The sequence below is a fragment of the Equus przewalskii genome, chromosome 6, assembly GCF_037783145.1.
Source record: "Equus przewalskii isolate Varuska chromosome 6, EquPr2, whole genome shotgun sequence".
In the NCBI taxonomy this organism is placed as follows: domain Eukaryota; kingdom Metazoa; phylum Chordata; class Mammalia; order Perissodactyla; family Equidae; genus Equus; species Equus przewalskii.
The window spans coordinates 45,213,139-45,239,119 of NC_091836.1; the positions used below are offsets into that span (position 1 = coordinate 45,213,139).

Below are 25,981 nucleotides of genomic sequence, written 5' to 3' on the forward strand. Positions count from 1 at the left end.
ACGAGCCGCGTCTCTCCCTGCGGTCGCCAGTCCCCACCCCCCGAAAGGAGCACACAGAGCCAGAGTCCAGTGCCGCAGGGCGGGCAGCATTTATTCCAGCACTGGAGGGCGGTGGCCCCCTGTCCTCCCCAGAGGACACGGCAGTTGGGGCAAGCCCGGTGTGGCCAGGCCAGCAGGCAGGCGAGCAGCTCAGAGCAGGAAGGGGATGATGGGCATGCGCAGGGGCGGGTAGTCGCGGAACTCCTTCAGGTAGCTGCGGTGCTTGCCCTTGGCCCAGATGGTCATCTGGGTGAAGCCCACCAGGGAGAAGAGGGCCACTGTGGAGCAGAGCAGGGGTGTGAGCGATGGCTGCGCGCAGCCGAGACAGGCAGGGCCCGCTGAGGGAGGGGAGCCGCTCACCTGGGAGACACTGAGTCATGATGGCAAAGCCGATCCAGGACCCCACCTGTGGGCAGAGCAGCAGGTGAGGGCGGGCAGGCGGGCAGCTCCCCCAACCCTCACTTTACACGTGAGGGGTGGGGACCGAAAGCCAAGGCCTCGAATAAAGGCGATGAAGCTGCCGCTGACAGCCACGTGCCCAGCCTGACACACCTCCCAGCCCCACAGAGGCCACAGGCTCTGCGTCTTCCGAGTTCCATGTTCAAACCACAAAAGCAGCTGCCCCTCCACAGGGGACCCCAGGCCCAGGAGGGGAGCAGGCAGACTCTCACCTCATAAGTGTAGTTGGGGCAGGACACCAGCAGGAAGAGCCACGTGAAGGGGTTCTTGGTGGGGTATGGGATCTTCCTGGTCTTGGACCCTGGTGGGCAGGACGGGGAGGGTGAGTGAGAGCCCCCAGCACAGCCTGCCCAGCCCGACCCACCCCCCCCACAGGCCACTCACCAGCTGGCCGCAGGTCGCGCAGGGCCATGTGGATGGAGAAGTTGCCAAGCTGGCAGATCTGTCAGAGGAGCAGGGTCAGTCTGGAGCCCCCAGATACTCCCCGCCCCTCATCCGCCCCAGCCTCCTTACCACAAAGATGGCGAGCGCCAGTTTAACCTGCTGAGCCCCGTAGGCTGGAGGGGAAGCAGAGGGGTAATGGTGAGGGGAGAGCCTGTGGGTGGGGAGGGGTGGCTCCTGGGGAGCAGGGTGGAGGCCACTTACTGGGGGGCGTGTAGAGAGGGTGGTTGATGTAATAGGCCATCCACGCAGCGAAGCCCCAGTAGTAAGTGCAGTTCTGAAAGGGAACGGGACAGGTGGGGGTGGAGGGCGGGGCCTGGGGCCAGCGGGTGGCCCTTTGGAGCGTGGGGTGGGCGGCCAGGGCGCTCACCTTGAAGATGTTGCGCAAGGGCATGGTGCCGTGGGAGAAGCGGTGCACGAAGAGTGTCTCCAGCAGGCGCTTGACGTAGTGAAATGAGTGGCAGATGCAGGCCAGGCTGGGGGGGGCAGCCGGTTCAGCTGGGCTGCCCAGCAGACCCCCTCCTCCCTCCGCCCCCCAACTGACCCCACTCACTGCACCACCGTGTGCCGGCTTGACGTGAAGTCATATCTGTGGCCATAGATGAAGGGCACCCGGAAGTAGAAGAGCAGATAGATGAAGAGGGGCCCCGCGTACTCTGTCAGGAAGACCTGTGGGCGTGGGGACAGGGGTCACCCAGTGTGGCTGATGGCAGATGAGGCCGTGGGCGAGTTCAGGACTCACCGTCACCCAGCTGATCTGGGCCCCCAGGTCCCGGAAGTAGAGTGTGGCCGTGGTGCCCACAGGCAGCTTCTGCAGGACATCCTCATCCTTCAGGGACTTGCCCTCTGTGGAGGCACAGGCCAGGGCTCAGGGGCTACCCAGGCCTTCGCCCACAGCCACCCAGGACGGCCGAGGGACAGCTGTACTCACTGGGGTCCAGGCGGAGGGACTGGCGGGCAGGGTACCACTGCGGATCTGCGGGGAAAGCGGGGTGTCACAGCGCACCCCCTGGCAGGGCCCAGGGACCACACAGCTCCACCCACCCCTGGACAAGGCCTCTGAGGCCCGTGTGGCTCCAGGACACAGCCAGGAAGAGGAGGGCAGAGGCGGGTGCTGTCCTGCCGAAGGCCAGCAAGGGCGTTCCTGCCAATGGCCACACAGGGGCGCCTGCCCCAGGGAAGTGGGCCACTCTGGGGGCATCTCTGCAGGCCCTGGGAGAGGCCCTGCCCAGAGGGGTCGCAGGGGGCAGTGGGCTGGGCCCTGGACTCACGGCTCTTGGTGAAGAGGTTCTTGATCTCAGCAATGGTGGCCTGGGGCTCCACCTGGGGGAAGCACAGGCCGCAGAGACGTCAGCCCTGGGGGGAGCCCAGACCCCTGATCCAGGATCCCTCCTGGGGGGATGGACCAGGGGCCTGGGCAGCTGCCACAGGAGGGAGTTTGGAGTCCAGGCCCCCCACCCGCATAGCAGAGAAGAGCAAGGGCCCTGCCAGAATGGGACGACCTGGGGCCTGAGGGCCCAGTTGTACCAGGCAGCCAGGACGCCCCGGCCTGGCTGGGAGGCGGTTTGAGCACGGGAAGCCGGCCTGCGTCTCTGCCTCCCCTCTCCACCCACAGCCTGGGATGGAACAAGCCCTTCCCGTGGCCAGGCGTCGGCAGGGCAGGTCTCAGAGCCAGCCTCCTTCCCAGACACAAGGCTCTGCGGGGTCCACGGAGGCTGCCTCGTCTCCACTGGCACAGGGGGGCCAGCTCCCAGCCACACCCAGGGCCAGGGGTAGCCGCCTGGCTGGGGCAGGCCCGGGGCCTGTGCCCCTCATGCACCCGAGGGGCAGGGGTGGGGCATCATGATACCAGTTGGAGGGGCACTGCCCTCTCCCTCGGGGCAGGAGCCCCCGGAAGGAGTGGGTCCCGGCCCAGCACCCCTAGCCCCATGCAGCCAGCACCACGACGCTACCTTGTCCAGGAAACACAGCTTCTCCCGCGTCTTCGCATCCAGAATCTCCACCTCAAAGAAGAGAACGGCCTTTTTAGGCTTCTTGGCCACTTTGGGGGGTGCGGGCCGGGGGAGGCCATTGAGGCCAGGGCCAAGGCCCTGGCTGGCCTCCCGGGTCACCACGCTCATGCTCAGGTCCATGGCACCCCGCTCTGCCCGTCGCAGCCAGCACCCCAGCTGCCGGCCGTCAGCCCCCACCAAGGACCGCCCCACGCGAGCGGCTCTGGGCCGGCGGGCGCGATCAAATTCTGCCGCGGTGCTGGAAAGGAGCCCGCGCCTGCCCTGGCACTGCAGCCTCTGTGCAGATGTAACTCGAGTGGCCCAGCAGCCATGGCCCAGCTAAATATAAAACTGCCCCAGACCAAGCCCCCCAGGAGCCAGGCCACAGACCACTGCGGGGGCATGGGCAGCCCCCCGGGGGCTGGGTCACCCTGAAACTGAAGTTTTCCAGTGGCATGGCCCCCAGCAGCCCCGGGCACAGGGAGATGCCCAGAGGCGGGCGTGAGGGCTCCCCAGCCCCCTCCCGGTGGGGGGCAGGGCCAGTTGCTGGCAGGAGGGCGAGAGGCCAGCGGGCAGCACAGGCCCGGCACCACAGTCCGGCCAGCAGAGCTCACAGGGCCTGGAGAAAGCCCAGCTATTCGGAGAATCCACAAGCCGGATCATCCGTTTCCCCTCCTGAGCTGTAAGAGCCACTCGGGATCCCCTTGCTTGTGCATCTGTGTTCCCAGGGAGGGGACAGACTCCGGAGTTCCCGGTGCAGAGCCACTAAGTGTGCAACGGCCCGGGAAACCGGCAAGTGCCCAGCAGGCACCCCAGCCTCAGCCCGTGAGGCCTCGGCTCCTTCCTCCCCCTCCACTCATTTCCTGTCAGCCCAACACAGCACGCTCGCCTGGGCCCTGAGGCCCCCAAACCCCAAGCACACGGGCCAGGCCAGCGAGGCCCTGAGAGAAGAACCTGGCCACCCTCTCTCCCTGAGCCCCCAGGCAGTGTCCGGACAGTAGGGGTGCAGAGGGGCTGCACTGGGAGGGAAGGAGCAGCAGGGGGATGTGAGCCTCCTCCAAGCAGGTGAGAGGAGGTGCGGCCCACAGCCCGAGGCCTCAGAGCTCCTGAGGCCTGAAAGCTCATGCGGGGCTGGGCAGCAGGGGCCGTGGGGCCACAGCAGGCAGGGCCAGGTCTGACCCCAAGCTGGCCTCTGGGCAGCAGATACTGAAGACCCTTCCCACGCCCAGAGCCCCTGGGGCCCTCAGTCAGAGACAGCTTGGGAAAGAGGAACAGGACACGAAACCCAGGGCCGGACCCCGGCCCACCCACCCAGCACCCAGGCAGATAGGTCTCCCACAGCCAGAGCCCCCAGAGGACAGTGGGAGAGGCAGGGATATGGTGGGAGCACAGGGGACTAAGTCACCTCTCTGGTCCTCAGCCAGGGGGCAGGGAGGGAGGAAGGTGTGCACCCTGCCAGGCGGCCAGGATCATGTGAGATGACCGGAGTGAGGCCCTGGTGTGGTGCCAGACACATGGAAGTGCCCCAAAACCTCAGGCGTGAGCACAGGCATGGGCAGGCCCATGGTGCTGCGACAGAAGTGAGGGCAGAGGCCTGGGTTCAGACCCCAACTCTCCCGCTGGCCAGCAGGTGGCTGCAGCGAGCAGGCCCGTCAGCACATCTCTGCTGGCCCACCCCACACCGTGAACGGGGGCACAGGAGCGGGCCCACTGTCAGCTGGGGGGCAGGTGACTGAACCCTAGGAGCCACAGGGATGACAAGGCCAGGCAGAGAAGCCAGAAAGAGGGAGCTGGCCCTATGGCCCAGAGCATCTGGCCCCACCAGGGGCCTCGTGGGAGAGGGCGGGGCTCCAAGGCATGTGCCCCAAAGGGCTAGGAGAGCAGGTCCAGGCAGCCCAGGGCCTGCCTATGGCTGCAGGAATATTAATAGCTCCTGGGTCCCCGCGAGCAGGACCACATGCCTTCGGAGCCCGCGTGGCCTGCAGGAAGCCAGCCTGCGCCTCCCGGGAGAGGAGCCTCCGAGTTCCTGCTGAACCACACAACCGCCTAAAATACCGCCACCCCTCTCGCGTGGCAGGGCCAGCTGCTGGGAGGCTGAAACCCGAGCCTCCGCACACACCAGCCCGGCCGCCTGGAGGGAAGGAAGGAGGGAGCAGCCGGGCGGGCCGGGCCGACGCTGCGGGCAGAGGCCAGGGCAGCAGGAGAGGGGCCGTGCTCCCAGGGCTGCTGCCCGCAGCCAAGCCCGCCTGGCCGGAGAGGAGAGGAGCTGATCGGAGGGAGAGGAGCGGCCGGCGCCCTCACCAGGTAAGCCCGCCCGCCCACGGGGCAGCACCCAGGGCCAACCTGCCAGGGTGGGGGTGCCCCAGCTCAGCCACCACAGCAGGATCAGTCCTCATTTCCCATTTCCTGCCCCCAAATCCCGGGACCCGGCAGCCATCTTCGCCCCAGAGATGTCTGAAAGGCCCTATGGGGGTACCCAGGATCTCTCCATACAATTTTTGCAATTCCTTGTCCTCTGCATTTCAAAATAAAAAGTTAAATAAGAGATATGCTAAGTGGGGGAAAAATTACACTAGGTGAAAGAAGTCAGACACAAAGGGTCACGTGTTTATGTGAAATATCCATAACAGGCCAAGACAGAAGGCAGACTGTGGCTGCCAGGGCTGGGGGAGGGGAGTGTTGCTAAGAAGGACCTGGGCTCCTTTTGGGGTGATGGAATGTTCTGGAACTAGACAGAAGTGGTGCTTGCATGACACTGTGAATGTACCCAATGCCGCTGAGCTGTTCACTTTTAAAGGGTTAATTTTATGTTATGTGAATTTCACCTTGATGAATTATGTTTTAAAAGGGGACCTGATAAACAGGTGCCAATTACCCATTAAGAGATGGTCCCAGGGCGGGATCCGCAGGCTCCTCAGTCCCTGGGGCTCCCCTCCACTGCACCCCTCCCTACCCCACGTCACCCCCACGCCCTGCTAGGTGCCCCAGCACACCTCCTGCACACACACAACCTCATAGGGCCCAGGACAGAGGTCAGAGGGTGCAGCGGCTGCTGAGCAAAGCCAAGGCAGGAGCCCTGAGCACAGAAGGGGAGGCAGCAGGCCCTGGGGGCCCAGTCCCCAGGGGAGGCAGCCGAGGGGGCGGGAGGAGTGGAGGGCCCTCCTGCGCGCGCCCACGAGGGAAGGGGCTAGAGGGGCAGTATGTTCAATGGGTGGATGGAGAGGCCTGAGGTCCACAGGCAGGGGGTGTGGCCCCGGGCCTCCGGCGCAATGGACACAGAGGACTGGGACCAGGCAGGAGCCCTGGCCTGGGACACAGGAGGGTGGCTCTGCACAGACAGTTCCACTGGCCTGGGAGGAATTCTCACCCAGAAGCCCGGACTCCCAGGCCCAGCCAACAGCAAGTCGTGGCAGCATGGGGGCAGGGCGGGAAGGGAGCTGCCCTGCAGGAGGGTGTCAGGCTGCAGCCTTCCCCAGCCCGAAGGGAGCACCAGGCCCACGTCTTCCCTGTCTTCGTGGAAATGCAGATGTGGCAGATGGAGGGAGCACAGCAGGAACGGGGCGCCCGTTTTCCAAACACCTGTTCCAAGTGAGTGCCAGTGCCCAGAGCCCCAGGGAGGCGATAGCCCCATCTGGCAGACGAGAAGGCCAGAGCGCCAGAAAAGCAGAGCACTTATGCAGCCACAGGAGAGGCTCAGGGCCTTTGCACATGCTGTTCTCCCTGCCTGGAAGGCTCTCCCCCAGACCCCACGGGGCTCCCCCTCACCTCCTCAGACCTTCAAAGGACCTCTCAGCAAGGCCCTTCCTGACCGTGACTTACAACAGCGACCCCAACGTTTCCCAACTGCCTCTCACTGGACCTCAGCTCCCGACAGCGGGACCATCCTGTCCTTGGCCATTTCCCAGCACCCGAGAGAGCCGGGCCAGGAGCCGTGCTCAGTGACCACCTGCGTGAGGCACCCAGCTTCCCGGCGTCTGCAGGGCAGCCCCCAGCCCCTCCCGCCCCCAGTCTGGGCCACAGCCCCTCCCTGGCTCCTCCTTCCCCACACTCCCCACAGGAGCTGCCAGCGGCTGTCCCTCTCCAGGCCGGGGCCTCACTCTGGGGAAGCCTCTGTGAGGCCCAGAACGCACGCCCAGCTCTGTGAGCCCAGGGGGCCCAGAACTCTGGCCACCAGACCCTCCTCCCAGACTAGGGCACTGCTCACTGAGGAAAGGGTCAGCGAGCGACCCAGCTCCGGTTCTGGGGGAGCTCGCGGTCCTTCTTCACCAGCAATCCCAACACAGAAGGGGCTCCAGGTGGCCTGGGCCCTTAAATGTGGTGCCATAGGGGCACCAACTCCCTTGCAAGGAGGGCTCCAGGGCCTCCTCAGCTTGCTCACATTCCCCAGGCCCTGAGGTCAAAAAGACTCACCTATTTCCTGACTGTGTGGCCCTGGAGAAGTTACCCAACCTCTCTGAGCCTCCCTTTCCTCATCTACTAAGTGGGCTGCCCCCACCTGACATCTCACAGGGTTACTGTAAGACTTCAGAGATGAGAATAACCACCACCCAAAAAAGCACATAAACACGCTCCACCTGGAAAAAATCTTATAAAGAAGAAATATTATGAGACCAATACTAGTGAAACAGCACTGGCAGACGCGTGGGTGCCAGGCCCTTCTTCCCAAGTCCTGGTCCTGACCACGAAGGGGCCCAAGGTCAGGAGGTGGTGGTGGTGGCCCTCCCCCTGCGGACAGTGAGTCAAGCCTAACAATAGCAGGACACGTGCGAGCTGGTGGGGGCGCAGCGGGCTGCCCCGCTCGCCACTGCCCCCTCGTGGCAGCGGGCTGCGCCCCCGCCGGCTTCAAGAGTTCAGGCTGCCATCAAGCAGCCCACGCGGTACAGGATGGGGTCAGCAGCGGCCCCAGGGAGCGAGCACTGGCTCCGCGCTGCCCCTCACCAGGAGGAGGCCTCTCCATGCACGCTTCCTCCCTCCATCCACCCGCCTCCCTCCCACCCCAGCCTCCCTCCCACCCCAGCCCGGCCTGCAGGGAACAGAGCAAGCCCCTGCCCTCAAGGGTCTGCACTCCAGCCTGTGCACCAGGGGAGGGAGCAGGGACGGGGGACAACAGGGGCCTGTTCTGTCACCAAGAGTTGTGGAGAAAACGGGGGGGGTGGAAGGTCACTGGGGAGAGAATGGCCATTGTAGACAGAGTGGCCAGGGAAGGCCTCCCTGAGGAACGGGCACCTGAGCAAAGGCCGTGGGAAGTGAGAGAACAAGCCACAGCCACATCTGGGGCAAAAGCGTTCCAGGCAGAGGGAACAGCAGTGCAAAGGCCTGAGGCTGGACTGTGCCTGGTGTGTTTGAGGAGCAGGACGGAGACAAGTGTGGCCGGAACAGAGAGAGCGAGGGGGAGAGTGGGAGGACACGAAGATGGGGAGGTGATGGGGGCAGGTCATGCAGGGTCTTGTGGGCATGAGGAGAACTCTGGCTTTTCCTCAGAGTGGGGTGGGAGGCACAAAGGTTTCCTGAGCAGAGGACGGATGGGACCTGACTCAGGTGCTCACGGGCGCCCTCTGGGAATTGGGAGACTAGAGCGGAGTGACGATGGGGGCCAGAGCAGGGAGGCAGCCATGGAGGGGTGAAGAGGGGGAATTCCGGGCAGGCTGTGAAGTGGAGGCAACAGGATCTGCTGATGGTTTGGGTGTGAGGGGAGAAGAGCGGGGAGGCAGGGGTTCTGACCTGAGCCCCAGGAGGGAGGAGGGCGGTGGGACAGGCAGGCACGGAGCCCAGGCACCGGCCCTTCTGGAGCCTCAGTTTTCCCCATCTTTACAAACATGACCAGCAGGTGCTCCCTGATCCCTCCTGTCTGTGACGGAGAATCTGGCCTCTTGGGGGGCCACATCCCGGGGCCCCTCGGGACAAGGGGCAGGCACCGGCCTGAGGTCGGCCTGGAGGGCAGGTCCCTTCATCACCTCTGCTTCTGCGCCTGGAACTTGCACGAGTCCTAGGACAGGACCTGCCCAGGGGGGATGGATGGGAACAGCTGGCCTGGAGCTCTCCTTCCATCCCCATGGCCGTCAGCTCCATTTCAGAGGAGGAAGCCCAGGTCAAGGGTAAGGGGCGCACCCAGTTCAAGGGTGAGGGGCACACCCAGGTCGCACCACAGTAACCACCTGAGCCCGGACACCCATGCGCCTGTGCCCCTGGGAGGCCCCCACACTGGCCTCGGGGGCGCCCCCTGACAGCACAGCTCTGGGGGGCCCCATGAGGCTCGCGCCAGGCAACCCCTGCTGCAGCAGGCTCTCGGCGCCCCGGGGGTCTGCCCGAAAGAGAGGGCCCTTCAACCGGCACCGCATGCGGGGCGGGGGGGCCTGCGGGAATACGCCTGGGGCTGTGGCCTCCAGGGCCCGCCGTGGGCGCCCCCACCCCGTGGCAAAGGCCCAGAGGGCCCGGCAGAGGAGGGCGCCCAGAGGATGGAGACCGGCCCACCCTGCACAGATGCCGTGGCCTGAGCGCCCCCAACCCCGCCCCCCACCCCCCGCTCAGCACTTTCGGCCCCCTGCCTTCCACTTTCCAGAAGCCTCAGAGTCACAGTCACACTGCTCCTGCCAGGGCGGTGAGAAGACCTCGGGCTCGGTGGCAGGCGGCCAGCACAGGCCGCACCTGCTCGCCCAGAAATGCCTCCTTCCCCAGTGGCCTCGGCTCCTGACCCCATTTCTCCGAGGTGCCCAGGGTGGTTGCGCCAGCCTCCCCAAAGTGCCAAGGCGGGGACGAACGTCACCCAGGCTGGGAAGGGCTGTAACCCGCTGGCCACCCTCCCAGGCCCCCGCTGGCCAAATGAGAAGCGGTCTAAACACCAATGTCCCCAGGTATTGGGACCCGGAGCCAGAAGCTGGCAGAGGCCCGTGCAGCAGGCAGCTTCCAGCCTTGGAGGAAATTCTTCGGGCGCTCGGGGGGCCCAGGGTTGGTTGCTGCAACCACAGAAGGCCCAAGAGGAACGGTTTGCTGGACCAACATGGCACGGACTCTGGGTCTCGGGCCTGGGTCTTTGACCAGGAGCCCCTGGCGCCTGCAGCCCACGTACCTCCCTGGGCTACTGCAGGGGCGCCATCCCGCCCAGGGCAGCTGCGGGCTGTCCCTGTGGAGGGGCCACCACAGGTCACATCTGTCAGGCAGGGCCCCATACCCCGAGGACTGCGCCACGCCATCTACTGCAGGCTCACCGCCCCACCCCCTGTTGGGGGCCCTGGGAGCCGGGCTCAGAAGCAGGGGCACCGCCCCGCCTGCTCGGCCCGGGCCCTGCTTGGCACCTCAGGGCCCTGAGCTAACAGAGAACTGGCCGCCAGCCACCCCGCTGACCCCTGGCTGGCACACTGGCCTCGGGAGGTGCAGATGCTGTGACCGTGCCCCCCCAACCCCTGACCTGGGGCTGCCGGCAGGGGGCCGAGGGTGGGCGGCTCCTTCCCGCGGAGGCCTCCCTTGGCCCAGGACCCAGCTGGACAAAGGCTGGCACCTCCTGACGCCTTGCCGAGGGCCCAGGCGGGGTCAGCAGCTGTTGCAACGCTGCCTGCAGGTTTTGCTGCCGCAGGCTACAACCACGCATGGCCTGGAGAAGCAGGGCCACGGAGGCTCCCCAACCCTGAGGGCCCGCCTCCCCTGCCTGCACCCTGGGTCTCCATCCAGCGGGCGGGAAGTTGCAGGAGGACCCAACGGCTGTCCCGTGGGCCCCGCCCGCCCAGAGACCCCGCTGCAGAGCCCCGGCGCCAGCTGGAGGTCAGCGCCCCCTCAACAGGCTCCTGTCCTTCGGAAGCCGAAAGCCCTGACCACGACTGACCCCCAGACCCTCCACCTCCCAGGGGCCTCGGCCACCCCTGGGCCACCCCTCCCCAGGCTGGGGGTGAGCCCCATCCCACACTGCCGGGTACCCGCTCTACAGGCAAGGAGGCCGAGGCTGGGGAGGACAAGGCGCCAGCCAGGGACACGGTGGGGCCCCAGAGCTGAGTGCCCCCCCAGGGCTGCCTCGACACTCGCCCTCAATTCCCAGGCCCAGGCCCCTCAGGATGGCCTGGAGCTGCCCCCTGCAGCCCCGGCCAGGTGGAGGCTGGAGACCACATCGGGTCCCACGCCTCTGGGCAGGAAGGCCGTGTGGGCTCGAGACCAGAAGAGCCACAGGAGGAGCTCCTCCAGGCCCAGCAGCCGCCGGACAACGGCGCCCAGGGCTCCACCTGCAGACAGCCCGGGCTGGACCCCCGCGGCCGGCCTTAGACACACAGCAGGACAAAGGCCTCCCGCCTGCTCAGCGCGCAGACACGCGGCGCGGCCAGGCCACGACTCATCTGCCTACTGTGAATTGCCCTCTGCAGACAGGGAAGCTGAGGCGCCCTCTCAGGCCCACGCGGACTGCCGTGCGGGGCCCCCCAGGGCTGTGGATTCAGCCTGGGAGGGACAGACAGAATCCGGGCCCACGGGACGTGTTAGCGGGGGAAGAGAGGCAGTAAAATCCATGGTTACACAGAAGATAAAGCAAAGCAGGAAAAGGGGACAGCGAGTGGCAGGTGAAGGGGGACTGGCAGCTCACGTAAAGGGGTCAAGAAAGGCCCCCTGGGACTGGCCCAATGGCACAGCAGTTAAGTGCACACATTCTGCTTCCGCGGCCCGGGGTTCACCGGTTCGGATCCCCGGTGCGGACATGGCACCGCTTGGCGCGCCATGCTGTGGTAGGCGTCCCATGTATGAAGTGGAGGAAGATGCGCACAGATGTTAGCTCAGGGCCAGTCTTCCTCAGCAAAAAGAGGAGGATTGGCAGGAGATGTTAGCTCAGGGCTCATCTTCCTCAAAAAAAAAAAAAAGCCCCCTGAGGGGAGGGTGAACTAGCCCTGAAGGCGGTGAAGGAAAGAGCAGTTCAGAGATCTGAGAGAGCATCCTGGCAAAGGAATGGACTGTGCAAAGGTCCTGGGGTACAGCACACGTGGTGTGCTCAAGCAACAGAGCAGAGACCTGCATGGCCAGAGAGAGCTAGCAAGGCAGGAGTGGAAGGAGATGAGGGCAGGGAATGGACAGGTCATGCACGGTCTCGAGGGCGGGTAAGGACTCTGGCTTCGACTCCAAGTGAGGTAGGAGCCATGGAGGGTTCTGGACAGAGCAGGAACGTGACCAGACTTAGGTTCTTAAGGGATGCCTCTGGACTGTAGGGGGTAAGTGTGGAAGCAGGGAGTCCAATAAGAAGCTATGGGAATAATTCCATCAAGATGAAAGACAGTGTAGCCCAAGGAGTCAGCGAACAGTAGCCCACAGGCGCATTCTGGTCCATGGCCTGTTTCTGTACAAGCTAAGAGGGATTTTCTTTTTTCTTTTCTTGAGGAAGATCAGCCCTGAGCTAACATCTGCCAATCCTCCTCTTTTTGTTGAGGAAGACTGGCCCTGAGCTAACATCCGTGCCCATCTTCCTCTACTTTCTATGTGGGACACCTACCACAGCATGGCTTGACAAGTGGTGCCATGTCCGCACCCGGGATCCGAACGGACAAACCCCGGGCCGATGAAGTGGAACGTGTGCACTTAACCACTGCGCCACTGGGCTGGCCCCAAGGATTTTACATTTTTAAATGGTCCAAAAAAAATCAAAAGAAGCCTCCTTCACCACACGTGGAAGTGATGTAAAATCCACATTTCAGCATCCATATGCAGAGCTGAGCTGGGACTCGCAGCTTGCTGGCTGACGACCACGTGGGCACATCTTGCACAACCCGGGCTGGGAAGGTGTCGCAGAGGCCGTGTGGTGCCAACCCCTAGGATGCTTATCACGCAGCCCTTCCCCGACAGAGTCCGTGTGGGGCTGACGAGGGGGGCTCACTCCCAGATGCCCTCTGAAGGCAGAGAGTGCTGGACACGGGGCATGAGAGGAAAGCCAAGGCAGAGAGCCCGGGCCCGAGGGAGGAGAGGCCTGGACCTGCCACTGACCCGGAGGGACGAGGCGAGGGGGCACACAGGGCACGGCTTTGACAGGTGAAGTGTGAAATGCCCCTTACACATCCCCACGGAGAGACCCAGCTCACAGAGAAGCCACTCCTCCCAGCCCCGCATGCCCCGCCCCGAAGCAGAGGGAAACGTCCTGAAGCAGGCAGACTCAGTGCCCTTCCTGGATCCCCGCCCCCACACTTTAAGTTGATATCTAATATTTTTTACCAAGGCTTGAACAGTTGCAAAAGATGTCACTTCTGGCCCACTGTAGTATTGTAAACCTCATATAAACATTCACGGGGCTCTATGAAATCCAGCGAGTGAGTCTAAACACTTCAGTAATTTGATACCTACCAACATCCTTTAAAAAAAAAGCCAGGCCAGCCCCGTGGCCCAGTGGTTGAGTTCGCGCGCTCGGGAGCCCGGGTTTTGCCCGTTCGGATCCTGGGCGCGGACACGGCACGGCTCGTCAGGCCACACTGAGGTGGCGTCCCACATGCCACAACTAGAATGACCCACAACCCAAAGACACCACTATGTACTGGGGGGATTTGGGAAGACAAAGCAGAAAAAAGAAGAAGATTGGCAACAGTTGTTAGCTCAGGTGCCAATCTTTAAAAAAAAAAAGCTATAAACAAGTTCCTTAACATCTGCTCCCTTTTTGCCTGGAAGTTGAATTCTGCTCCTGTTCTCCCCGCCACCCCCACAGGATCTTATCCTAATACATGCTCGTGATCGAAGGTTATTACTGGGCATCCTATCCTCCTAATTAAATTGGAATTTAATTTTTTAAAAACATTTCCATGGGGCTGGCCCCATGGCCGAGTGGTTGAGTTCACGCGCTCTGCTGCAGCGGCCCAGGGTTTCACTGGTTCAGATCCTGGGCGCAGACATGGCACCGCTCGCCAAGCCATGCTGAGGCAGCGTCCCACATGCCACAACTAGAAGGACCCACAACTAAAATACACAACTATGGGGCTGGTCCCGTGGCTGAGTGGTTAAGTTCGCACACTCCACTGCAGGCGGCCCAGTGTTTCGTTGGTTCAAATCCTGGGCGCGGACCGCGGACACGGCACTGCTCATCAAACCACGCTGAGGCAGCGTCCCACATACCACAACTAGAAGGACCCACAACGAAGAATATACAACTAGGTACCGGGGGGCTTTGGGGAGAAAAAGGAAAAAATAAAATCTTTAAAAAAAAATAAAATAAATTAAAAAAAATAAAATACACAACTATGTACCAGGGGGCTTTAGGGAGAAAAAGGAAAAATAAATTCTTTAAAAACATTTCCATGAAAAGTAAATAAGTAAAATAAGTAAAACACCAAAACATAAAACACATTTCCACGACCTGAGGCTCTAAGTATAAAGAGAACAGCAGTCCTGCAGGACGAGTTACCATCACGCCGTCAGCAGAACGCACGTCACAGACACAGCCCGAGAGTGTCGGCAGCATAAAGGGACCCAGCGTGGCTACTGAGCATTCGCCGCAGGAAGAGGTCGCGCCACGGCCTCTCCCGGCGGGACTGACACGCCCTTCTCCCCAGTTACCTCCTGTCTCCAAGGGGACTGCCTCTCACTGCCAGAACGAGACAAGGCTTTAATTCTGACACTCGTCCTTCCCTTTCTTAATGTAAACACTGAGGAGTTGCATTCACATGAATCAGCAGATGAGAAGCAACGGCTTTGTTGAAGCAGACAGTCCCGGCTCTGCGAGATCCCCCGGAGTCACACACGCCGAAAGCGTCGCACTGAATCAGCATCAGCGACGTCTGTGAGGATGTCCCAGCCGACGAGCCGTGAGGCCCCTCCACTGTTTCTCCGATGGCGAAGCCTTGTGGCCCGGTGCCGGGCAGGCGTCGCTCACTCTCTCAGCCCCACGCAGGTCCTCAAGGGCCCAGGGGCATGGTGGGCGCCACCCGGTCACAGGGAGATCCAGGCCCCAACCCCCAGTCCAGCCTCAGCCCCAAGGGCTGCCCGTGTCCCAAGGACCTACATGGACCAGAGGAGCTCCGACCAAGCCAGGGAACCTTCTAGTAGGTCAGGGTGAGCCAGTGGGCTCTGCCCGTGGGTGGCCATGGCTGCCTCCCACATGCCGAGCCCACTCCCTGCACCCGGGGGCCAGCAGGCCCAGGCCAGGAACCCACGCGGCCCTGGAAGCAGAGCAAGAGTGTGTCTGCTCACGGAGACTGCCGAGGGCTCAGCCGTCCAGGCACTCCAGAGCCTCCAGCACCTGCTCTGCTGATGGCGAGTCCTCATTTGTGCACTCAGCAAACGCTTACTGAGCCCCTGGATGTGCCGGCCCGTGCTAGGTGCCGGGCTCAGGGACGAACAGAAAGACCCATGTGTGCCAGCAGCGTGCTGAGCAGTGTCCCAGGTGCTGATACAGCGGTGAGCATGGCCGAGAGACGCCGTGACTCCACACCAAACCTGCCCAAGCTCAGGGGACACAAGGTCAAGAGGCAGTGAAGCCATGAAAAAAAGAAAGCAGGGCAGCGAGCCCAGGGGCCACAGGAGATGGTCAAGGCAGACCTTTCTAAGGAAGTGCGACTTAAGCCAAAGTGAGGGCCTGCAGGAGGCTCCCTGAGGGAAGTGCAAAGGCCCTGAGGCAGCACAGAGCCTGGCAGGGCTCAGGAACGTGGAGGCTGGAGCAGAGTGGACTCAGAGCAAGGAGCTGAGGAGGCGGCTGGAGCAGAAGCCAAGACAAGCACTTTGGGAAGTTGCTGAATGCCACAACCTGGTCGGTTTTGAGAAGGATCCTCTCACTGCTGGGGCAAGCTTGGAAGCAGAGACAGCAGGGAGTCTCGGAGACAAGCCAGGCCATAGACCGCAGAGGCTGGGCTCAGGCACACAGGCGGCAACTGGTGAAAAAGACACCCTCACCCCTGGGTCCTGAGGCACCACTGACTCGAGGCTGCCGATTCAGGAGAAGCTGCACATGTCAACATAAGATACATCTATCCATCGCAAGGTGCACCCCACTCAAGGAACGTAACAACACCGAGGGGAGAATGTGCACGTCGTGGGAGGAGAGGAGAAGAGAAGGAACAAGTGGAAGAGGATTGGAGCTGAGGGGTGCAGGCTTCTGGAATGTTCAACAGGCTTGCCACAAAGGGAAAGGGAAAGGTGAACTCAGAGGCAGTGCCAGGCTCTGGCTGTGGAGGGCCCGGACGACGCCCTCAGCTGTCCTCCCACGGGCAGTGCTCCCTGCGGGCGGCTCTGCAGCTGAGGCCCCCGCGTCTGCTGGCTCCGCTTTGCCCCTCGGGTCAGGGAGTGAAGCGAAGCGAGAGAGAGAAGCCAGGGTCTGATGTGGATGTCCTGGCTGTGCCCTCTCCCTGCCCAGCATGCGTGCCCAGGCCCAGTGGGGCACCTGCCTGGGGCCCTCCACTGAGGCCAAAGAGCTGGCAGGGACCCTCGGGGGCCCAGCAGGAAGGATTCCAGGGGCCAGCTGATCATGGCCTAGCACCTCCCATGGGGTCACCTCTCATCCTCACATGAAAACTCAGAGTTCAGGTAACTTTGGGTCAAAGGGAAAGAAAAAAAGAATAGCCAAACTCCAAAGTACCAAAGGTGAGCCATGACCTGCCGGCTTCACAGCAGAAGAGGCGGGGACGGCTGGGCGGCCGGCTGCGAGCAGGCGCGCCCCCGCTCCTTCCTCTCCACTTCCCCTGTCCCTCCTCAGGCTAGGAGGCCTGTCCAGGGATCCATGATGCGGCTCACAACCTGCGCCCCCCGTGCCTCCTCTGTTTGTGGGTCCCGGACAGACAGGCACACAGTCACTCTCCCACAGCATCCGTTGAGCCCCGCCAGGGCCCACGGTGACAGGGGACAGCCAGGAGTTCATACACACAAACATATCAATGGCAGGTGGGAAGCGCTGTGCACCATGGAGAACCAACACAGGAAAGGTGACGGTGACGACTGGGGCCTGGGGGTCAGAGGGAGCCTCGCGGAGGAGGTGGCAGGCGAGCTGAGACCTGAATGGCGGGATGCCCAGCTGGGAGGAGCAGAGTGGCCTCTCCCAAAACCCTCCCAGCACTGGTATTTAGCACAGGGGCTCCGGTCCAACCCCAGCCCTGTCCCTGGTGGGTCCCCCACCCCAGCCAGTGGACTGCGTTGGACTGTGCTCTCTGGAGCAAGTCGTAGTCAACAGTGTGCTGTTTCAGACCACACACACCTCCCCGAGAATTCTGACAGGCCTTTCGCTGCCCCAAGGCCCCCTCCTGAGTTAGCTTCTTGAGGTGACCCGGGAACAGCTTCTCCTCACAAGAAGACTGGAGGCTCAGCAGTGACCCCTCAAGGTCAGCGGCTTCCTGATGCTCCATGAGCCCCAGGGCCAGTGTTAAACCCCCGCCCGGTGAACTTGGCAGACTCACCCCCACCCTGAGGACAGGCGCTGTTCCCACAGGCCCCACCACACAACTGGCATGGCCCCCGCCCGTGCTCCTCAATCCCTTTAAAAGGGAAAAAAAGAATTTGGAGGACCCAGGAGTCGGCACAAACCCTGCCGTCTCCACGGCTGGCCGAGTGGCCCGCAGCTCGGCTTACATAAGACCCTGGTTCGAGCAGGAACAGGGATGGGGCTGTGCCAGCCTGCCAGTCCCCGCGAGCTACTGAGAGCCCTTTATCCCTCGGAGGGCTGGGAAAGGCTCGTGGCCCATCTCTAAGGGACCACAGGACCGGGGGCGGGTGAGCCTGAAACACCATCCACAGCTCGCTTGTCCATAATAAAGAACAATTACCCCTCGTGTTTACGTAACACACGCACACCGCGAGGGTCCCCCAAGGACTTGAAAATAAACCACCCTGGGGAAGCTACACTTTTAGGTAAAATCAACAGAAAAGGGCGTTGCATCACCTCCAGATAAAGTCCCCAGGTGTCCGGGTGGTTACAAAGCCCTGCCCGGCTGGCCTCAGCTCTGATGGGGGACAACCAGCCGACCCTCCAGGGTCAGCGCCTGCTGCTCACTCCCCACCCTGCAAACCCCCTCCTTCAGGCCTCAGCCAGAGGTGAGACCCGGAGGGCAGAGGCTGCAGTCAGCTCATCCCAGCACTCATGGCATAGACACATCTAGAGAAAAACACACGCTGAAACCAACGAACCACTGCATAAGTGACAAACTGGGAAACTGAGAGCAGAGCCCAGGACAGCAAAACCCGCCGGCCACCTATCCAGTGATGGGCGGCGGGCAACTCCCGGCTCAGCACAGCCCAAGTTCGAGGAAGAGTGAGACCATGGGGAAGACGCCAGCAGTCTGGCCAAGGGGCCCTAAGAAGTGGCTTCCCTCGGTCAGGACCGATAAGGATGGGGTCCCTCAACCCAACACTGAGACACTGGACTCATCCAGGGCCCCCACTCACCCTTGCGCTTCCTGTGAGCCTGACCCCAGGGGGAAGATGCGTCCATTCATCCATTCACTCCACAAGGGGGCAGTGGCGATGCTGGGGAAGCTGCAGGAAAGGACACAGAGTGCCTGCCCTCACAGAGCTCACCAGCTGACCAGGCAGCCAGACCATCAGGTCCCCAAATGAAAAGGCAGTCACCGCCTGAGTCAGGCCGGGCGCTGGGGGATGGGGCGGGGCGTGCTCCAGATGGGACGGTGAGGAAGGCCTCTCTGTGTGACACTGAGGCTGAGCTCTCAAGAACCAGGGGCCAGGCAGGGGGAAATCAGAGGCAAGAGCACTCCTGGATGAGGGAACAGCATGTGGGCAGGGCAGGGTCGTGGCTGTGGGTGTTGGAGGAGATAAAGACAGAGCATCGTGATGAGGAAAGCAGGGAACAAAGGACACAAGAAGCCTCTGAGGGAGGGTTTGAGCCACGCAGCGCTCAGATCCTCCCACGTGTGTGGAAGAAGTGCTCTGGCTGCTGCCGGCTGTGGAACAGGGCCAGGAGGGGAGGAACAGAAATGGACACACTCTGAGCCGGAGGCCCTCTATGAGCACCTGCTTCCTGGCATGATTCTTCATCACAGGAAGTTAAAATCGGGTTCCGAGTGTGCTTTCACTTCGCCACCGATGCCACAGAGAAGGCGAGAGCCGATCATCCCACAGTGTGACTTCAACGTGTGTGACCTTGTGTCAGAACTGATCGCTGGCGTCTGGGCTTCTCCCTGCATCTTCTGAGACTCCATCTCCAGGAGCCTGACGGGCCTTCCTCGTTGGCAAGCTGTGAGGCCTTCAAAAGGGGCCACAAGCAGACAGCATCCCAGACAGCTTCACTGATGCAGAGCCGTCCTTACCTGCCTAATGACTGGTCCTGTCACCCAACGCTTCTTCGTACCTTGACTGCGGGCCAGGAAGTGCGCTGGGCGCGTCACACTCCCCAGTGGCACTGTGAGACAGGCGTCTTCATCCCGGCTTTGTGGGTGAGAAACACCGAAGCTCAAGCAGGTTAAGCATCCGGCCCAAGGCAGACCTGGCGGCCTCCAAAGGCCACGTCCTTGACGACCACATGCTTCATTCTTTCCTCAGTTTCCACAATCCCCTGGGCCCACCCACAGTGAAGCCCACTTGGGGTCTAGCAGAATCTGGGTTCTGCCACCCACTCGCTGTGTGACCACGGGCACGTCGCTTCACTTTTCTGTGCCCTAGTTTCCCCATCTGTCAAACAGGGATGAGAAGAACACCTACTGCACAGGTTAATCGTAAGAATTAAATGAGCTAACAGACAAAAAAGCACTTAGTAAGCACGACATTACCAGTGGCTTTACTATTATCACGATGCTCTGCTGTCCCCAGGCATTAAAACATTCTCAGCTGCCACTGTCAGTGTCAGCAAGAGGGTGTTAGGACCGAGCCTGAGCCTCACCAGCCAGCCCAAGGCCTCTGGCCCTCCTCACCCAGCGGCGCCTCACAGGGCAACGGCAGGGGTTCCCGACCAAACGCACCCTTCCCAGAGGCGCAAGTCCCTTCGAAGCGCGGGGCCCACTCAGGGCTAGCAACCCTCCACCCTCCTTTCTCCCCAGGAACCGGTTATTCAAGAGGCTCTGCCGGGCTTGGGGCACCCCTCCGCCGCAGCCCTGCGCCAGCGCGGCTCCAACAGCTCCCCACCCCGCGCCCACCTGGCCCCGCCTCCGTCCTGCCTCCCTCGCCTCAGCCCCGCCCCCTCCACCTCAGCCCGACCTCCTCCATTTCGGCCCCGCCCCCTCCACCTCAGGGGGCCTCCTCCACTTCGGCCCCGCCCCCTGTGCCTTGGCCCCGCCCCCTCCACCTCAGCCCGGCCTCCTCCACTTCTGCCCCGCCCCCTCTGCCTTGGCCCCGCCCCCTCCACCTCAGCCAGGCCTCCTCCACTTCGGCCCCGCCCCCTCTGCCTTGGCCCCGCCCCCTCCACCTCAACCCAGCCTCCTCCGCTTCGGCCCCGCCCCCTCCACCTCAGCCAGGCCTCCTCCACTTCGGCCCCGCCCCCTCTGCCTTGGCCCCGCCCCCTCCACCTCAAACCAGCCTCCTCCACTTCGGCCCCGCCCCCTCTGCCTTGGCCCCACCCCCTCCACCTCGGCCCCGCCTCCTCACCTCGGCCTCAGCCCCGCCCCCTCACCTGGGCACCAGGACAAGCAGCTCAGCAGAAGGGGTTAAATGCTAGCTGCTGTGCGGTGCCTGGCTCGGAGCTGAGTGCATTCCAGTCTCTGCTCATCTAACGCTCAGCAGAGCCATGCCTTGACGCGATAACTCTGTGAGGTAGGGACCAATATCCCTACCAGTCAGGGGCGGGGCCTGACCGGAGCAGTTGCCCCTTTCCAGAGTGTCAACACCTTGGCATGGCCGATTTCAAGCTCAACCTTATGTCCCCGAACGCAGAGTTGGGAAGGTCTGTGCAATCAGCGCCCACACAAGCCAGCCCTGGCACACCCCTGACCCCCATTTTATGGACGAGAAGCCAGGCTTGGAGAGGTTACAGAGCCTGCCCAAAGGCTCCACACTTTTACCAGGCAGTTAAGGATTTGAACCCAACTCTGACCCAAAGCCTGTGGGCTTTGCTGTCTCCCCAGGCAAGATTGTCCAACCTAAAGGGACTGGCTGTGTGGCCCTGGGAAAGGCCCTCCTCTCGGGGTGTCAGGCCCCTCATGTGCAGAGTGCAAAAGTCAAACCAGAAGAGTTCTACAGCTCATCGAGCCCCGGAGTTCTGAGAATCTGCGGGCCACAGCAAAAGAGAGGCTGAAGTATGGAGCTACACCAGGACCCGCAGTGGGAGGCAGAGGGAGGGGCTCACCAGGAGAACCTGCCAGTTTGAATCAGAGCACAAAGCCTGCAGGAAGTTGGCAGGCCTGAGGACCCCCCGCAGGCTCTTGGCCTGAGGTGCCAGCACAAGCAAAGTCTTCGTAAAGCTCACCAAGCTGTCAAGGCTCCCCAGTCCCAGTCGAGCTCTCACAACTCTGCACGGCGGTCCAGCCAACGTAGGGCAGAGGGAGACCCTCTGCTGGCAGTCCACACGTCCCACGGAGCGTCTCCCACCCTCCCTCCAAGGATGCCATGTTCTTGGAACAGCGCAGCGGCCAGCAGCTCGGCCACCAGCTGCCTCAGGGCAGCATCAGTAGGGAATCAGCAGCAGGGACAGAAACGGGAGACGGGCAAGCCGGGGACCAAGGCTCTGTGACGCTAAGCAACTTAATTTACTTCTCTGAGCCTCAGTTTCCCTATCTGTAAAGTAGAAGTAATACTCTGCCCACCTGTTCAGGTGCTCACGAGGCTCAATAACCACTAGGCACCACCAGCATCATTGTGCTCACATCGTGTGGCTCTGGCTGCCGTCTCCATCACAAGGTGACCTTGGGCCAGTGCCTTCACCTTTCTGAGCCTCGGGTTCTTATCCACAAAATGGAGGGACAAACACTACCCACCTTTCAGGGCTTTTAGAAGGACACAATAAATGTGAACTGTCCCTACTTTGATTATTACCCAGCAACAAAGGGAGAGCCCAAGATAGCCAGCGCTGATGGCCTAGTGGTTAAAGTTCGGCGCTCTCACTGCTTCGGCAGCCTGGGTTTCATGTTCCGGCTGCGGAACACCACCACCCGTCAGTTGCCATGATGTGGTGGTGGCTCACATAGAAGAACTGGAAGGCCTACAACTAGATAGACAACCATGCACTGGGGCTTTAGGGAGGGAAAAAAAAAAAGAGGAAAACTAGCAATAGATGTTAGCTCAAGGCAAATCTTTCCCTGCAAAAAAACAAAAGCCAGTTGGTTTCCTGGAACTTCTTTCCTCCTAGACTTAAAGAGAAAAAAAAGAGAGAGCCCAGGAAGAGGTCACAACCGAGGTCCCATCCTGTCTGCAAATGCAAAATCAATCCCAAAAGCATCTTCGGAAGGCCTGTTCCCCGCAGGGGCAGAGGGCAGGGGAGTGAAGAGCTCACGCAGTCTCCACCTTAGAACACCGCCCCTTCCCACGAACAGGCCCCTGCTTAACACGCAAAAGTGAGAGACCCACACATTACAACAGGGCTGGTGGCCAGGAAGACCCTCAGTATCGTTCACCTTCTAGTTCAAAAGGTCACACGAATTCAGAAGACAAAAGTACAGGAAATAGGAGACACCTAGGACCCCGCCTCCCAGGTTTAACAGATATTTACATTTTACTCTTCATTAGATTCCTTTTTTTAATATTGGCCTTTGCTGTCACAATTAAATGGGTTTCGCTCCAAGGAGCAGCCACAGACAGGCTCAGAGAGGCTGAGTAACCTGCCCAGAGTCACCCAATGAGTGAGTGGCAGAGCCAGGACTCAGCCCAGGCCTGGCCAAAGCCCACACACCCGTGACACGAAGACACATGAGTCTACTTTCTCCTTAATTTTCACCTTCCAACCCAGTTTCCTGGCTCTAAACAAGTGCCTCTTGATCTGAATTCTCCTTCCAGAACTGTTACATATGTATTACTGTGGGGGAAACTGAAGCAAACCTTGTTTGTGGCAAGGTTCTGTGTTGGTCTAGGACTGTTCCCAAGACAGGCAACGATAGAGTGGCCCTGTAGGGGGAATGGAAGATCCTACATGAAGGTAGTGGGGACTCCAAGAAGATGAGGCCTCCTCGCCTCTGAGTACCTGGCTGCAGGAAATGCACAGGGACCTGGGCTCAAGGAGGCCGAGAGGGACCGACCTTCCCAGGAATTAACAGGCTCATTTACAAGATGTAGTTGCTGCTTTTCCAGTTGCTAAAGGATCATTACTTTGACCTCACATCTGCAAAGGCAAAAAGAGCAAGAGAAAAAAAAATCCTGTAGGCCAGGATAAGCAGGATAAGCCATCCTCTGACGATCCAGGGCCTGTTCCATCATTCCAAGAAGCCGGCTTCAGGCACAGCCCAAGGTGGCTGATTCATCTCAATTAGGCTACTCAAAGGACAACTTTTCCTCTGAGATCACAGAAAGGAGATTGGCAGTGACAGCAAACTGCTATCAAAACAACAAACCTCCCTCCCGCTGGAATCCTACCCACCGTAACATCAGCCCTCATTACTTCGCTGTAATGTGTGTGACACTGAGCGAGCCCTGCACCTTTCTGAACATCATTTCTATCACTTGTAAATTGCAATTCCTAATCTCCGAGGCTCTGCCAGAGCCACAAAGGTCTACTGAGGGAGGCTAATCTCTCAGGGGACTGGGGGTCACTTGGGGGTGGAAAGACAGACTTAGTCCCAATAGAAATGTATTCTTTGATGTGGATAATTGAAACCTTTTCTCAAACTGTTTGTTAAATGTGAGTGAAAGCATGTCTGGCATTTTTATTGATCTGCAACAAACATTTGGAGTCAAATGAATGTGCGTGCCATGCAAGCTGGGCTGGGAGAGCACTGCTCCTCTCAGACAGGAGCTCTGCAGCTAGCACCTCCGTGGGCACTTGGCCAACGTTAGCAGAGAATGAAAGCGGAGAACAGAGTAAATTACAGTTTACTTGTTTTCTCCAAGGTCACCGTGAACACGGAGTCTGAAGCTCTCCTTCCTCCTGGGAGGGAAAGCTTTGAGTGCGGCAGAGCACGTCCTCCAGTTCAGGCCAAGGGCCCCAGGCTGTGCCCGGCTTCAGGAACAAAAGTGCACACCCCAGGGATCCTCAGAGGCCTAATTTATCTGCCCGCTAACTAGCAAAAGTAAACTAACTCCATTTTGCAAAATGCCATGTGGACCCTCCATCCCGCATCTTTCAAACTGAATGCGGCTTTTTCTCCAGGGTCACACAAGGGGTTTAAGAGGGAAAACTCTGTGAGAAGAGCTTCGTTCTATAATCATAAAGTTGAATAGGGCATGAGAGATCACTGACTCCTACCTCCTCATTCTTGGGACCACGTCAAAAATGACCAAGGACTTCTGAGTTAAAGGCTTCAAAAGATTCGGGGCAAACTGCCAAAAATAATAATAATAAAGCGGGCAGAAGTAGGGGTATTCAACTTGTGAATAAAAAGAATTGTCTCCGTTCACTCATATGAGGTACGTGATGTAGCCAGGTTCACAGAGACAGAAAGTAGAATGGTGGCTGCAGAGGGGGAATGGGGAGTTAGTGTTTAATGGAGACAGAGTTTCATTCTGGCAGGATCAAAAAAAAGAGTTCTGGAGACAGATGGTGGTGCTGTTGCCCAACAATGAGAATGTACTTACTGCCCCGAACCGTACACTCAAGAATGGTTAAAGGGGGCCGGCCCAGTGGCGCAGCGGTTAAGCTCACACGTTCCGCTTCTGGGTGGCCCGGGGTTCACCGGTTCGGATCCCGGGTGCGGACACGGTACCGCTTGGCAAGCCATGCTGTGGTAGGTGTCCCACATATAAAGTAGAGGAAGATGGGCACGATGTTAGCTCAGGGCCAGTCTTCCTCAGCAAAAAGAGGAGGATTGGCAGCAGTTAGCTCAGGGCTAATCTTACTCAAAAAAAAAAAGGATGGTTAAGATGGTAAATTTTATGTGTACTTTATCACAGTTTTAAAAATTGGGGAAGGAAAAAGAAGCAAGAAATCTCTGGACCTGCTAATTTTCATTTGGGGACCAGCATGGGGACCACCAGCACACCTGAGGGGCAGGCAACTCGGACTCTGGAGTCCTGAGTTTCTCTGTTCTGCATTTACTAGCTGGGGGCCTTTGGACAAGTCACTTGACATCTCCGAGACAGTTTCTTCAACTACAAAAAGGAGAAGAATAACGATAGTTTCCTCCCTCCTAGAGCCGTGACAGAATCTCCCTAGCGCAGGAGTGAGCAGTCGCTAAATTATTATTACTAACTTTAATAAATTAGTTTATCGTTTAATGTTACTTAAAAGCCAGCAATAATTAAATGATAAGCGCATCAGAAGACTTCGTTCTAAGGGGAAAAAAAGGCCGAAGAGAGGAGTCAGGAGACTTCGGCATGGAGAGTGGCTGTGGACTTGAGCTTCCTCCCCGGCGACACGCAGTGGCTGGCTGAGATGATCTCTTGCATCACCAGAAAGCAAGGTCGGTTCTGCACCTCCCTCACCGCCCAAGCCTCTCAGGGACGTCCCGGGAGAGGGAAGAGGTCCAAAGGTCGCGTCAGAGGGCTGACCGCACAGCCCCTTCCCAAGGCCGAGGGGGCGGCAGGGCGCAAGGTTTGCGCAAGACACCCTCGGATCGGAGGCAGGGGTTCCGCACCCTCGCTCCTCCCCTGCCAAAGTGTACAACCCAGCCCTATGGGGAAGCTGCAAGGAACCTGCAAGCTTCCCAGGTCCTGCGGAGACCCCAAGAAAAGGTACCCCCAAAACACCCTCTGCTGCAAAATTAGAAATACCTCCCTCGCACATGCGCACTGCGACTCACTAGCGGCCCAGGAACCCAACGCGCGCGCACTGCGCCTGCGTCGCCCGGCTCTTCCCTTCGGGGCACAGGACAAGAAAGCTGGGGGGGGGGGGTCGCGTGGTTCCGCCAAAAACAAAAATGAATGGCTCTGCGTCGGCCCCTCGGTCTCCGTTTCCTCGACTCCTACCTCGTAGTGCTTCATGGCTCCGTCAAACAGCGGCCACGGCTCCTGCTGCCGACCTGCGCGCAACAAGGTACCAAAGATCCTCCAGCGCTCGCGACGGCCGCGCGAGACTACCCGCGGCTCCACGCCTGCCCCGCCCCTCCCTGCCGCGCTCGCCCACCAGCCAATCAGCAGGCGCGGCGCCTACCTTCGCCCCGCCC

General features: G+C 60.5%; 1 protein-coding gene and 1 long non-coding RNA gene across 3 annotated transcripts; one reads left to right on the forward strand and one right to left on the reverse strand.

Moving 5' to 3' along the window:
- Positions 1–65: 65 nt before the first annotated feature.
- On the reverse strand, positions 66–25,933 carry TECR (trans-2,3-enoyl-CoA reductase). Of its 2 annotated transcripts, XM_070625234.1 has the most exons (14): positions 25,785–25,926; positions 18,237–18,326; positions 2,892–2,942; positions 2,211–2,262; positions 1,871–1,915; positions 1,682–1,785; positions 1,493–1,608; positions 1,310–1,415; positions 1,144–1,216; positions 1,012–1,055; positions 883–940; positions 711–799; positions 400–445; positions 66–317 (listed from the first exon to the last, which is right to left on the reverse strand). In XM_070625234.1, exons 2-14 carry the CDS (start codon positions 18,288–18,290, stop codon positions 190–192), a joined length of 966 nt encoding a protein of 321 aa, XP_070481335.1. In that variant the 5' UTR covers positions 18,291–18,326; positions 25,785–25,926; the 3' UTR covers positions 66–189. The 2 variants fall into 2 exon arrangements, with proteins under 2 accessions (XP_070481335.1, XP_070481336.1); XM_070625235.1 differs by lacking the exon at positions 18,237–18,326 and having other exon boundaries at positions 25,785–25,933.
- LOC139084114 (uncharacterized) lies at positions 4,886–23,575 on the forward strand. Its single transcript, XR_011541425.1, has 2 exons — positions 4,886–5,234; positions 20,861–23,575. It is a non-coding gene; the product is annotated as an uncharacterized lncRNA (long non-coding RNA).
- Positions 25,934–25,981: the final 48 nt, after the last annotated feature.

Excerpts from the sequence above, each read along its gene's own strand:
- TECR (XM_070625234.1), bottom strand. The coding sequence starts at position 18,290 with ATGGATGAATGGACGCATCTTCCCCCTGGGGTCAGGCTCACAGGAAGC. Across the intron at positions 2,263-2,891 it reads AGCTGTGTTTCCTGGACAAG|GTGGAGCCCCAGGCCACCAT; the intron begins GTAGCGTCGTGG and ends TGCTTCCCCCAG. Across the intron at positions 446-710 it reads GCCCCAACTACACTTATGAG|GTGGGGTCCTGGATCGGCTT; the intron begins GTGAGAGTCTGC and ends CTCTGCCCACAG.